Source organism: Notolepis coatsorum (assembly GCF_963971535.1).
Source record: "Notolepis coatsorum genome assembly, chromosome: 18".
Lineage (NCBI taxonomy): Eukaryota > Metazoa > Chordata > Actinopteri > Aulopiformes > Paralepididae > Notolepis > Notolepis coatsorum.
This window is the reverse complement of record NC_140182.1, coordinates 14804345-14817537: the sequence shown is the minus strand read 5'-3', so window position 1 is coordinate 14817537 and position 13193 is coordinate 14804345. Positions and strand designations below refer to the sequence as shown.

General features: G+C 42.2%; 1 protein-coding gene across 1 annotated transcript in view; it reads right to left on the bottom strand.

Moving 5' to 3' along the window:
- LOC311244842 (zona pellucida sperm-binding protein 3-like) overlaps positions 1 to 3166 on the bottom strand; it is a gene marked incomplete at both ends in the record, with an annotated part of 35578 nt that extends 32412 nt beyond the window's left edge. Inside the window, one exon of the mRNA XM_084334525.1 lies at positions 3041 to 3166. Within this exon, the coding sequence (XP_084190651.1) occupies positions 3041 to 3166 (126 nt within the window). The remainder of the gene's footprint in view (positions 1 to 3040) is intronic.
- Positions 3167 to 13193: the final 10027 nt, after the last annotated feature.

The following is a 13193-nucleotide window of genomic DNA, read 5'->3' as shown; positions in this document are numbered from 1 at the left end:
GCACCTTATTATTATGCTTTATGAACTGGCTTTTATCATTATAATTTCTTTTTTACTTTGCCCACTTTTCTTTTGTCGTTTTATTTGTTTTTGTAACAGTGAGTCATTGTTAATCATTGTTATTGTTCAGGAACATTGGCAACAGTGGGGTAGCCAGAACCTGTAGGTGGTCCCAGAGAAACCACACTGGTCCTGTCCGTCCAATACCAGCCACACAACAGGCTCCTCCAATAGCAGCCACACAACAGGCTCGTCCAATAGCAGCCACACAACAGGCTCGTCCAATACCAGCCACAGAACAGGCTCGTCCAATCCCAGCCACACAACAGGCTCCTCCAATACCAGCCACACAACAGGCTCGTCCAATAGCAGCCACACAACAGGCTCGTCCAATAGCAGCCACACAACAGGCTCGTCCAATACCGACCACACAAGAGGCTCGTCCAATTTGTATGTTTGTATGTATGCATGTGTATGTATGTATATTGTTTTTGCTTTTATCAATTTGTTGTGATTTGTTATGTGTGTTGTTTCGAGATAAATAAAAATCAGTTTGTGGAATAAAAAATAAAAAAAATAATCAGACCTATAAAGAGAACAAGCAGGAAACTGTGCAGACTCACGGCGCTACCTGCGGACAAAACGTCCCTGCCAGATCTTCCATGACTGAGTGACTGAGTGAGTAAATGGACTGCATTTATATATAGCGCTTTTATCCGAAGCACTTTGCAATTTTTGTTCCTCACATTATACCCATTCACTCACATGTTCACACACAGACGGCGGAGTCAACCATGCAAGGTGCCAACCTGCACATCGGGAGCAGTTAGGGGGGTTAAGTGTCTTGCTCAAGGACACTTCGACACACTGCCGGGAGGAGCCAGAGTCGAACTGGGAACCTTGCGATTACAAGGCGACCACTCTCTACCTCCTGAGCCACTGTCGCCCCATGAGTGAGTGACAAAACGTCCCTGCCATATCGTCTGCGTGACTGAGTGAGTGACACAACGTCCATCTGTATAAAGCACAATTTCAGGAGGCTCATACAGAAGCAAGCATTTCAAGAAGCAAGAAGCACCAGGCTGAGGAATATAGCTTCTTCCCGGATGCTGTGAGAATACTGAACAGTTCATCGCAGCTCATCACTGCCATGCCTCTGCACACTGCACCGTAGCACTTTATGGCACCTATTCTCTCTTTAAATCAGTGAATCAAAGTAGTTTTATTGAACTAAATCAGTTTTATTGAATTAGACTAGGTTTTTATTGAATGGATTCGTTTTCTATTTAATTAATTCGTTTTTGTATTGAATGATTCGTTTTTATTGGGTTTTTATTGAATCACTTTGCATGTCTATCATGAGGATCAGTATTCATTTGAGTATTTAATCTAGTTATTTAGTATTTAATGGCTATAACCGAGACCTGAGTGCTGTATTTCGTGCTTCCGTGTCACATGGAAAAATTACAATAAACATGACTTTGACTTTGACTTCACTATAATGTACATGTTGTGGTGATTGTACATAATTCACATACGGAACTATTGTTAGGAACATGGGTTCCGCCTGAACGTTATACCCGGTGGCCATTCCTGCCACCGGCATTCATTCGACTAAGCAACGTTACTGTGGTATGTTGTATTCTGCATATAAAATATCCTTCGTTCTGCTTCGAGACACCGCCTCCGACTCCCATCTCTCAGCGCTACAATGTACCTTATATGTGACAAATAAAACAAAACTTATGGGACATACCAAAATATGTTTTATTTGGTTGCTCACACAGTTAAAGATAACTGAAGCAGTGTTCTATCTTATTGGTTTATAAAATAAAGCCCTCTGATAGGTCTACCTAGGCCAACCCACCCACTTTTTGTTCACATTTTTTTTAATCTTTTTTTAATCTTTTTTCAAATACAACATTTACATTTTACATTTAAATGTTGTCATTTAGCTGACGCTTTTATCCAAAGCGACTTACAAGTTCTGTGCGACAAGTCAGCAGGAAGGGTACAACTCTTTCAGCTGAGTAACAATGATCATCAAACAGTGCTGAGATGGGTGCTGCAGTGTTGAGTGCATAGACATAAGAGATATTAGTATAGTAGGATTAGTGCATGGTAGAAGGTTAGTAAGAAGGTTAGTGTTTTTTATTGATCTTTTTCCCCCCTTTTTCCGTACTTTTTCTCCCATCCCAATGTTAGTCGTTATGCCAATTCCCTTCCTGGTCGTTGCGCACCTACCCCCTACCGTCGGTCTGGGAGGGTGAAGATCACCACACGCTTCCTCCGACACATGTGGAGTCAACCAACCGCTTCTTTTCACCTGACAGCGAGGACTCTCACTGGGGGAGTGTAACGCGTGGGAGGATCACACTACTTCCCCCAGTTCCCTTCCTCACTGAGCAGGCGCCCTGACCGACCAGTAGGAGTCGCTGTTTACAACAACCAGGATACATACCCCAAGCCGGCTTCCCACCCGCTAACACTGCCAATTGTGTTAGTATGGACGACCGACCAAGCCGGAGGTAGGTACCGCTGACAGCTGGATTCGATACCAGTGTCTCTGCGGTGGTAGGCAGGCGCTTAGTCCGCTGCGGTACCCAGCCGCGCCACAATACAATATTTTTACTGACATCACTCCCTTCGTCACTTCAACGCTCAAAGGATAAAGGTGAACATGACTTTGACAATCACCAAGTACAGTAGTTTCCAGAACTTCAAGTCCTGACCGTTGCTTTGTAGATATGAAACAACCACAGTCTAAAGCAGCGTTTGATCAAGTGGAGTACCGAGGGCCCCAGGGCTCCCTGAGAGGGATCCAGCGGATCTCCTTCAGAAAGTGACGGTTTCATTCTCTTCATAGGTTTCATTCTCCCCTCTGTTACCTTCAGTTATCCAGCTGAGTTCTGTACTGTATCATATCTAACAACCCTAGGTACAAGAATCAGACCTAGAGACAGGTGTCCCCCAGGGCTCAGTCCTTGGACCCTTCCTCTTTTCTCTCTACACCAAATCTCCGGATAACATTATCCCTGACCGCCAAGAACCTATAGGTGTGGTGCTTGGCAACGGGCTGGATGTCGTTACCCCACTTCTCAGAGAGCTGCACTGGCTTCCCATTGCTGCACAGGTCTGCTTCAAGGTTCTTGACCTGGCATTCCATGCCACCTCCGATCAGTGGTCTCTAACAACGCACCCTCAAGACCCCTTTTACTGTTATGTACTATTATTAGAGTATAGGTGTCAGCTGCTATGTCTATACTACTACTGTATCTACTGTACTATGTACTACTATGCCTATACTACTAGCTACTATGCAACTGTATATAGCTCTAATGTACTATACTTCTAATGAGTTTTAAAGATGTTCTACATTCATGGTGAATCTCTGCTGCTGTCCTGCTCAAGGACGCTTCGACAAGCTGCCCGTGGGAGGAGCGGGAATCGAACCGGGAACCTTCCGGTTATACCGGACGACCGCTCTTACCTCCTGAGCCAATACCACTTACCCCTCGCTGCCGGAGGTGTAGTACACCCCACTTGTAAACTATTTGTATGTCGCTTTGGATAAAGGCTGTTAGCTAAAAATTATTACAATGTAAACATAAAAATGTAAATAGAAATTCTGCGTCCCAATGGTATCTATTCGGGGGTCCTGGGTGTCAGATTATTTGGGGGGGAAAACGGCATAGAATGGAAAAGAAAATGGACTCCTGCTGACCTCCAATGGTGTGTGTGTGTGTGTTTGTGTGTGTGTGTGTGTGTGTGTGTGTGTGTGTGTGTGTGTGTGTGTGTGTCTGTGTGTCTGTGTGTGTGTGTGTGTGTGTGTGTACAGTATGTGTGTGTGTGTGTGTGTGTGTGTGTGTGTGTGTGTGTGTGTGTGTGTATGTGTGTGTGTAGCTCTCCATGCCCTGCATTAACTCAAAATAGACATCAGTAGAGAGCGATGGAAGATGGCATGGTTGCAGTCAGTATTTAAAAAAAAAGAAACAGCGTCCACTGCCTGAAGTTATAGTGCAGGTGTGCAGCACAGATACACCCCCCCCCCCCTCCCCCGCTGTGCAAGATGAACAACCCTCACACAGGAACCCCACCTGGTCCTCTACCGCCCAGCTTTGGGATTAAATGTGTGCCTGTGTGTGTGTGCGCGCGCGTGCGCGCTCTCTCACACGTGTGTGTGTATGTGTGTGTGTGTGTGTGTGTGCGTGTCGGACTCCGCACTGAAAGATCCCAAACTAATTAAGGTCATAATGGAGTTCAAGCCTGTTAAAATTGTTTATGAATCATTAGAGGTTAGGAACCGTGCTTTTCCCCCTGTGTCCTCCATATAATTAGCCCCAGCCAAGGTCACGCTAACACACACACACACACACACGCTAATACACACATGCGCTAACACACACATACACACACACACGCGCGCTACCCAGGCGTTCGGGCTCTGGCCGGGGAGTGGTTTGGGGGGAGAAAAGTGCTGTTGTGGACAGATTGCAGCGTTTGCAACGGTCCGAGAAGCAGACCCTCGCTGGCCCCTTCCGCATTAATTTCCTAAATAAATAGAGAGGGCCTCCTGGGGCTGTTAGCAACTGAAACACACCTTCAGTGATATTAATGAGGTTTCCCCGGCTTATTGCATTTATTTATTACACACTAACAGGGAAGGGAGGAATAAAACCGATGAAGCCGTTTAGCTTAATGTGTTCTTTTTTTTACGCAGACATCATGTATTCTTTATTTTTTTATTGTTGAAACTGTAGCACCTTCGGTAATGATGATAGCAGCATATTTATTAGGTGACCTTGTCGTAGGATTGACCTACTGTGTCCTTGAGCTCTCTTAGCTTGAGCAAGGAAAGCGATGCCTGTGATAGGATCGAGAAAACCCCCCCCAGAAAATAAATCTTTGTTTTGACCGAGGAAAGCAGCAGTTGTGATTGGAGGGTCAAGGAAAGAGGGCGGCGCTTGGGATAGGTCAATTATGCATAGAGGAGCAGTACTTTGGTTGTCCCAAAGTTAATGCTAACATTTAGGCTGGATCCCATTTCCTTTTCATTTAAGCCCTCAGCCACTTGGATCAATTGAACACAATACGAGGGTCACTTTGTGTGACGGAGTAAGTAATAATAATAATAACGTGGTTTTGTATAGCGCCTTTCATAAAACCCAAGGTCGCTTTACATCGGTCGAAAACAACAATAACAAACATGGTAGACAGAGACACAAAATGAAATGTAGGAAGTTAGGGGTCAAAGGCCATGTTGAAGAGGTGAGTTTTGAGGAGTTTTTCTTTAAGGAGTCCAGAGTTGGGGGGGTGTTGCAGAGAACTGCGGGGAGGGAGTTCCAGAGGGTGGGAGCTGCCACGCTGAAAGCTCTGTCTAAGGGCGACTGAAACAAACTGAATTGAGACACTGTACTTAAGTACAATTTCGAGCTACGTTATGTGAGTTTTTTTTGATTTTAGGGAACTTACTCCACTACATTTCAAAAGAAATATTTTACTTTTTACTCCACTACAATTATCTCTGAACCCATCAGTTATAGTTACTTTTGAAGAAAAAGCTTTTGCCTAGAAAATATGGCAAAGATTTATGAACATTATATACTTTCGTATTTGAAGCCTGTCAACTTCAAGAGGACTTAATCAGAGCAGCATAACTGGACCACATACTGTACCACTTTAACGTAACCGTTAATCAGAGCAGCATAACAACCACATATCACTTTAACATAACCTTTAGTCAGAGCAGCACAACTGGACCACACACCACTTTAACATAACCTTTAATCAGAGCAGCACAACTGGACCACACACCACTTTAATGTGACCTTTAGAGGTCAATGGATCGAGAATTGAATGCTCCCAAGCACTATAGAATATATACAAACGTCATGTAGAATGTACTTTTACTTAAGTACATTCAATAGCAAATACTTCTCTACTTTTACTTAAGTAGAATTTGAATGGAGGACTTTTACCAGAGTACTCATGTATCTGGGTATTTCTATTTTTACTTAAGTAAATGAACGGTGTACTTCTTCCACCACTGCAAAGTACACATATTTGAAAGAGTCCTCACTGTGTGAGTCCAGCCTCTCAGCAGAGATTCACCATTAATGTAGAACATCTTTAAAACTCAGCACATTATACGTTTACGCGGCAGGAAATCACATCACAATTATTTTCTCCAAATATGTTCATCTTATCATCATCATCGTATCACACGTACACACAAAAGCACCTTATACAGTAAGTGACTTACACACCACACAAGCACACTTGTTACACGCACACACTGCTGCTACTTACACTGTAGAATAATACATTTTTCTAAAATGTTTTACCATGTAAAAAAAAACATATATTCTACCTTGTATTGTATACATTGTAGGCCTATAGATCATTGTGTATCGTTGTTTACAAATCTGCTACGGTTGAGGAGCTGGGAAAAACAAGCATCTCGTGTTTTTCTGAATGCATGTAGATTTAAAAAAAAGCAGTGACAATAAAATAATCAGAATCTGAATCAGAATCAGAGTCTGAATCATGTTTAGGAAGAAATCTGCTGTTGCCACCATTTTTACACAAAGAAAAAAAAGGCACGACGCAATGCATTGTGGGTCATATTTGGAGCTGAAGTAAACCGATTCGATCACTCGCTCCAGCCTGCTCCCGCGAGGGCTGAGGGTGCATTCTAGTGAACTTGACCCGCATCATTTATGGATTGGAACGACACAATTATGATGTGAGAAAAACAACATCCGGTTTTCGATGGAGAGTCCCAGAGGGGCGAAAGGCGCTAGGCCAAGGGCCAAGGGGACGAGAACTGCGTGAATGGGATCCAGCCTTAGAATGAGTCCCTTGCTATAGGGAAGTGTAGTCTGACGTCACTTTAGTTTCCCGCATGGTCCACCCGTATAGGGATTTATCATTGGGAACATTTCTTATTTATCGGCTATTGTAATAATTCTGCCTCATGAACAATGGCAAGCTTTCCATTTTTGCACAAAACGAGTTCCCTTCTATCACTAACATTATTGTTTAAGCATTTTTCGTTGAAATAAAATTATACGTAATTAATGAATTAATTAAAGATTAATTGCGAATTGTTTCATGTTGAGCAACGATTGTGGATGAATACACACAGAAAGGTACACCATGCCAATGTTCATGCTTTATTTGTTTTAAACGAGATGATTTAGAAATGTGTCCATTGGAAATATTGCAATTTCAAGCGCGGTGGACCGACGGGAAACACCAATAACGTAACCACTACACCTCCCTATACAGTAGAGCCCTTTCCCTACGCACCCCCATTTCACTCATGGTGGACTGCCCCGCCTCGGCCAATCAGGGCTCAGCTCGTTACCTCCTGCTTCAAGACATGTGTGCCTGTGTGAAGAAGACAAGGGCACCGCGGACTAGTGATGGGAATTCCAGCTCTTTTTAGAGAACCGGTTCTTTCGGCTCGGCTCACTAAAGAGAGCCGGCTCTTTCAGCTCCCAAGCGGCTCCTCAAATTCTTTGTTGCTTAAATTCATTTATGACCAAAAAGTATTTACAATTATGTGTAAAATGAATTACTAATGTAAAAAACAAATGTTTATAATTTAAATAGCCGTAGAAAACATTGCAGGAGCAACAACAGTTGCAGTAGACACACTTCAAGTTTCAAGTTCAAGTTTCTTTATTAGTTGTCATACATAAGTACAGAATACTTTTATACAAAATGCTTCTTTCTGTTACGCTCCAGACACTGTGCTAGACAAAAGGATAAGTATAAAATAAAATAAGTATAGCAAGTATAAAATAGAAGTCACGTACGTAGACACAAGTGTTCAGTACATAATGTACTAAAGTTCTAAAGTGTGTAGAGTGGGTGCTGCAGTGAGTTGTTTGTTTAAAGTGAGTGTGTGCGTGTCACCCATTTTCTCACCTTTCCAGCTGTTGTCTCTGTCTGTCACGCTATAGTGCAAATAGGGGACCCTGATGATGTAAACAAGACAAAAGTCTTTCTCTGGTCTGCATCCCCTTAACAATTGTGTGTATTGAGCCGTACTGTATTGTACCCATTCTGCAATCTGTTAATACAATTCTCAATCAATCAAGCATGTTCTGTCTCTCTCGTCTCCCCCCGCCTCCTGTTCATGTGCTCACTGTGCTGTGTGAATCTGTGCTGTTATAAACCCCACGTGTGGCTTTATATATATAAAAAAAAAACGACACACATCACTACCACCATGGACTGGAATTCTCCTCTCAAAGTCGGCAATGTTTAGCCGGTGTGCGTTCATGACTAAAAGCCACACATTCATAATGTCGACCCCAGTCAATAAAGTGCCCTAATACCAGCGTGTGTGGCTGGTGGTGTGTGTGACAAGCATTTATTGGACATTACACTGTTCTGACCGACAGCCTGTGGTTATTCACCTGATCCTAGATCTAGGCACCTGCCTACATCTGCAGACCTACTGCGTCCATACACCATGAACAGATCGCTCAGGTCGTCTGATCAGGGCTTGCTGGCTGTCCCCTGGTCTAGATTGAAGACAAAAGGGGGGACAGAACCTTCGAAACCGTGGCCCCCAGGCTATGGAATGCTCTGCCCTTGGACCTTAGATCTGTGGTCTCGGTAAACACCTTTAAAAAGCAGCTAAAGACTGCACTGTTCATACAGGCGTTTGGCTAACTATGCTCTGTGTAAATCTTCTACAGTATGTCTTTTTATCTGTTTTGGTGTTCCAGATCTTTCACGTTTTTAATTATTTTCTTTTACCATGCTGCTATCTTTGCACTTTATTTATGTTTTTACTATGTGAAGCACTTTGTGACCCTGGTCTGTGAAAGGTGTTATATAAATAAACTTGACTTACTTACATACTTACTAGATCAGCAACCTCCAACTCAGTTTCCTTCCTTTTACACCCAGACTGGAATTCCAGGAGGTGCATGTATGTATGCATGTATCATCTACTGTCTTTTAGCATAGAGATTTCAATGCTGCTTTCAAACGGTGTGACACATTCAGTTGGCATTAGCGTAATCCATATACTGTTTGGTGAACATTGTTAGTCAGCTGATAGAGTTGTACCCTTCCTGCTAACTTGTCATACAGAACTTGTATTGTAAAAGCATCAGCTACTGTAATGACAAAAATGTAAATGACGTTGTAACGCTGTTGACGTTAAGGGCAGATCGTGCGCTGATACCTGTGATCTGTGATTTGTCACAAGTAAAGGAGTTGTTGTTCCGACATTGAAAACGGTGTGTGTGTACTGTAGTCTTTCCACACACAACAGCTACAACAAAGAGATCCATTTTATTTTATCCGTTTTTATCTCAAAAACTACTTTTCACAAGAACATGATGTTTTTTTTGCTCAGAATGCTGACAACACTTGGACCAAGTCGGCCTTAGATGTTGTCATGACAGAATATATCCCAACAGTAGTTGGCCAAGTCAGCTTTTCTGACAAACACAACTCCGGTGAGTGAGAGATTTACGCTGGGTTTCAGATTTACGAGGACGTGTCAGGAAGTAGGGCATAGTCCATTATCTTTGCACAGTGTTACCGGACAGTCCACCTTTCCACTCGCTCGCTAAATAACCTCCAACTGTTTGCAACATGTCAACCCAAAGGGCTTCCTTCCAACAGTAAGAGGTCATGAATGAATGAATGAAGTACTTAATTGATTAATTAATTACTTAATACATGTTAATTAATTGAATGTATTTCGATCTGCGTTCATTATAATAAAAAACAACAACACAATAGCACGAGTTGAGGAGTCTGCAGTCCAGGTGCAGGCTGAAGCTAATAATAATAATATATATATATAGGACCAGTGGGGGGCACATGCGAGCAACGATCAAGACAGGGGAGGGGGGAATTGGCACGACTAAATTGGGATGGGAGAAAAACAGAAAAAGAAGGAGAAAAAGTGGATAAAAAAAAAAAACATGTACAGTGATACAGGTATAATATATATATATATATTATATTATCTATAACAATGTAAAACAAAAAGACACATTTCCTGTCCTTCCTGTTTCTTTCTGATCATCCCTTTTCACAATTGTTCAGTACGTTATTTATAAAACCATACAGATCCTAATTACAACTGTTCCATAGATGCACCCCTTTAACTGATACACAATATTTTGCATTAGTCCTCACAGTTTTTTGAACATGCAAAGTAAGTAAAGACTGTCTCTTTTTTTAAACAAACTTTGGATACTTTCAGGTAATAATTGTTTTTATTTTATACATCATTTGAAATGTTTTAAAGTCAACCAGATCTTAACATTTTAGAGCCCTTAATTATCTTTTGAAGTATGACGATTGTATTTGTATTTGTTTTATATGTGTTTCCTCATACTTATGTACTTATAGTTATATATGGGACCACAAGGGAATAATACAAGGTGTATAGAGACATTTGATCTAGAAGATCTTTAACTTTATATAGTATTGCAATTGATTTTGACATATTAGCTTTGATATAATTTACTACATTTATTATCTAATTTCATACACTCCTCTATATTCTTTATTTTCTGTTGCAAATTATACAGTATTTCCTCTACAAATTATATTAGTGCAAGCAAAGTTGTCCTGTTAGTTCTAAACCCATATTGCTGTTCACAGAGTACATTATGTTCTGTGGTAAAATCGTCTAGTCTTTTATATGTATCTTTTATATATATCTTCCAATATATTTGAAAACGGTGGGAGCACTGGTCTGTAATTAGAGAATACATGTATATCTCCAGCCTTACAGTATATAGGTATGACCTTTTCTAGGAAATAAACCAGCTTGTTTAAAATATGTATCACTGATTTCACCACATGCTCTGTAGACTTGACTGTATAGTAGTCATATGATGGAACATATGGCAATAGCTGACAGGCGTTGTAGTTGGCTGATGGAAAGCCTTCTGTTCTGTCGTATCCCGGCAAGCTGAGGCTCGGGCTTCTCAAGCAGCCAGCTCTGGCGATAGGGAATACCACTCAACAGCCCTCCAAGGTAGAGCAGAGCGTTTGGAAAGGGCTGCTACTTAGCGTGAGTTTAGCCTCAGCATCTCACGTCTTCCAGCCAGTGTTGTAGTCGAGTCAATAAATCTCCAGTCCGAATCAAGTCTCGAGTCCCCAGTGTTTGAGTCCGAGTCCAAGTCCGAGTCACCAAAGAAGAGCCAGAGTCGAGTCCCTGTTACCCTAGTCCGAGTCCAAGTCATCGAGGTTGAGTCCACTCCACTCTAGCAGTCAAAGAGCTGACATACAAATACAAAAAGGGCTACATTAAACATAAATGACACAGCGGTCATTGTTTCAAAGGGAGTTTATTTACTTTGACACAATAGCCAAACAAATGCACTAGCCATCAATATCTTATGCCAAATGATTAGGGCCTATTACAATTTTCTTTTTTATAAATAACTATTTATCAATTAACAAGTCCAAGTCCAAGTCCGAGTCATCAGTGCTCAAGTCGAGTCACGAGTCCTGGACTTGAGTACTACAACACTGCTTCCATCATTACATAAGACCCAACGGACGAAACGGATTGTAGACAAACATTGAGCTCTAAAAACAGTCCTTTAGTGAAAGGCTTCTCATCAGTGCCATGACCACATGCACTTCTCATTCCATGGGGGCGAGAGTGGCTCAGGAGGTAGAGTGGTCGCCTGGTAATCAGAATGTTCCCCGTTCAATTCCAGCTCTTCCCAGCAGCACAACGATATGTCCTTGAGCGATACACTTAACCTCAGATTGCTCCTTATGTGCAGGTTGGCACCTGTGCCGTCGGTGTGTGAATGTATGAGTGAATGTGAGGCATAAGTTGTAAAGTGCTTTGGATAAAAGCTTTTTTTATTGATTGATTGAATACTTTATTGACACAACAGTAGGACAACAGTTGAAAAAAACAATAACAGAGTCATCACGCTGGTCAAATGGATAAATCACAATAAAGCCATAGCTTGTTTCCATTGTGGTCCATAAACCACATAGCTGCTATATAAATGCAGTCCCGGACCCACATCAGGTTAAGCCCTCCCACAGTCCACCTCATAGAAGTAGCCCATCTCGTATTAATAATAATAACAACAATAATAACATTGACATTGAGTTGAGTCGTAACAACAGTAGCCTATACAGTGTCGACGATCGTTGTTTTATTTTTTTTGGCGGCTTTCTGTATTTTTCACCCATCCCTATTTAGTCGTTATGCCAATTCCCTTCCTGGTCGTTTCCCCACTGTCGGCCTGGGGAGGGTGTAGAACTACCACATCCCTCCTCCCATACATGTGGAGTCGCCAGACGCTTCTTTTCACCTGACAGCGAGGAGTTTCACTGGGGGAACTTAACGCGTGCGGTGGTTCACACTATTTCCCCCAGATCCCAGGCACCCCAACCGAACAGTAGGAGTTGCAGTTTACAACGACCAGGATACATACCCCACCGGCTTCCCACCCGCTAACACTGCCAATTGTGTAGGGACGACTGACCAAGCCGGAGGTACCGCTGACAGCTGGATTCTATCCCAGAGTCTCTGCGGTGGTAGGCGAGTGCTACCCAGCCGCCCCCCTGGTGCGAGTTTCTTAATTGTAATCTCCCCCCAATATGTCATTCTGGGTCTACTGGTATTATTACACTAACCCTACTGCTAACCAGTCCTTACACAATCTCTATGCTGAAAATGAAAAGTAAAAACTCTTCCTGGAACCATGGCGAGGTTGGGTCCACAGACTCTAGTCACCCAAACAACTGCCTCTTTGAACTGCTGCAGTCAGGCAAGCGCTACCGGAGTCTCATGGCCAGTACAGAGAGACTCAGATAAGAAGGAGCTTCTGTCCCTATAGGCCAGCAGGATGCTCAATGACAATGACACTATGTAACAACCCATCATCGACACTCACTGCACACACATCCACACACTCACTTTAAACAAACACTCACTTTATTCACTTTAGACACTTTAACACACTTCATATTTATCTATTATTAAAGAGATTTGCACTACATTCATACCTCATTTGCACCCTACCCTAAGTGTTGTACCTCTGCATTATACCTCACCGTTACTCATTTTACTCTGTATTGTATATATATATATTGACTTTACTTACTTTTTACTTACTTCTTAACTTTTTTTTACTTACTTTCTCTTTACTGTATGTAGCACACTCACAGGG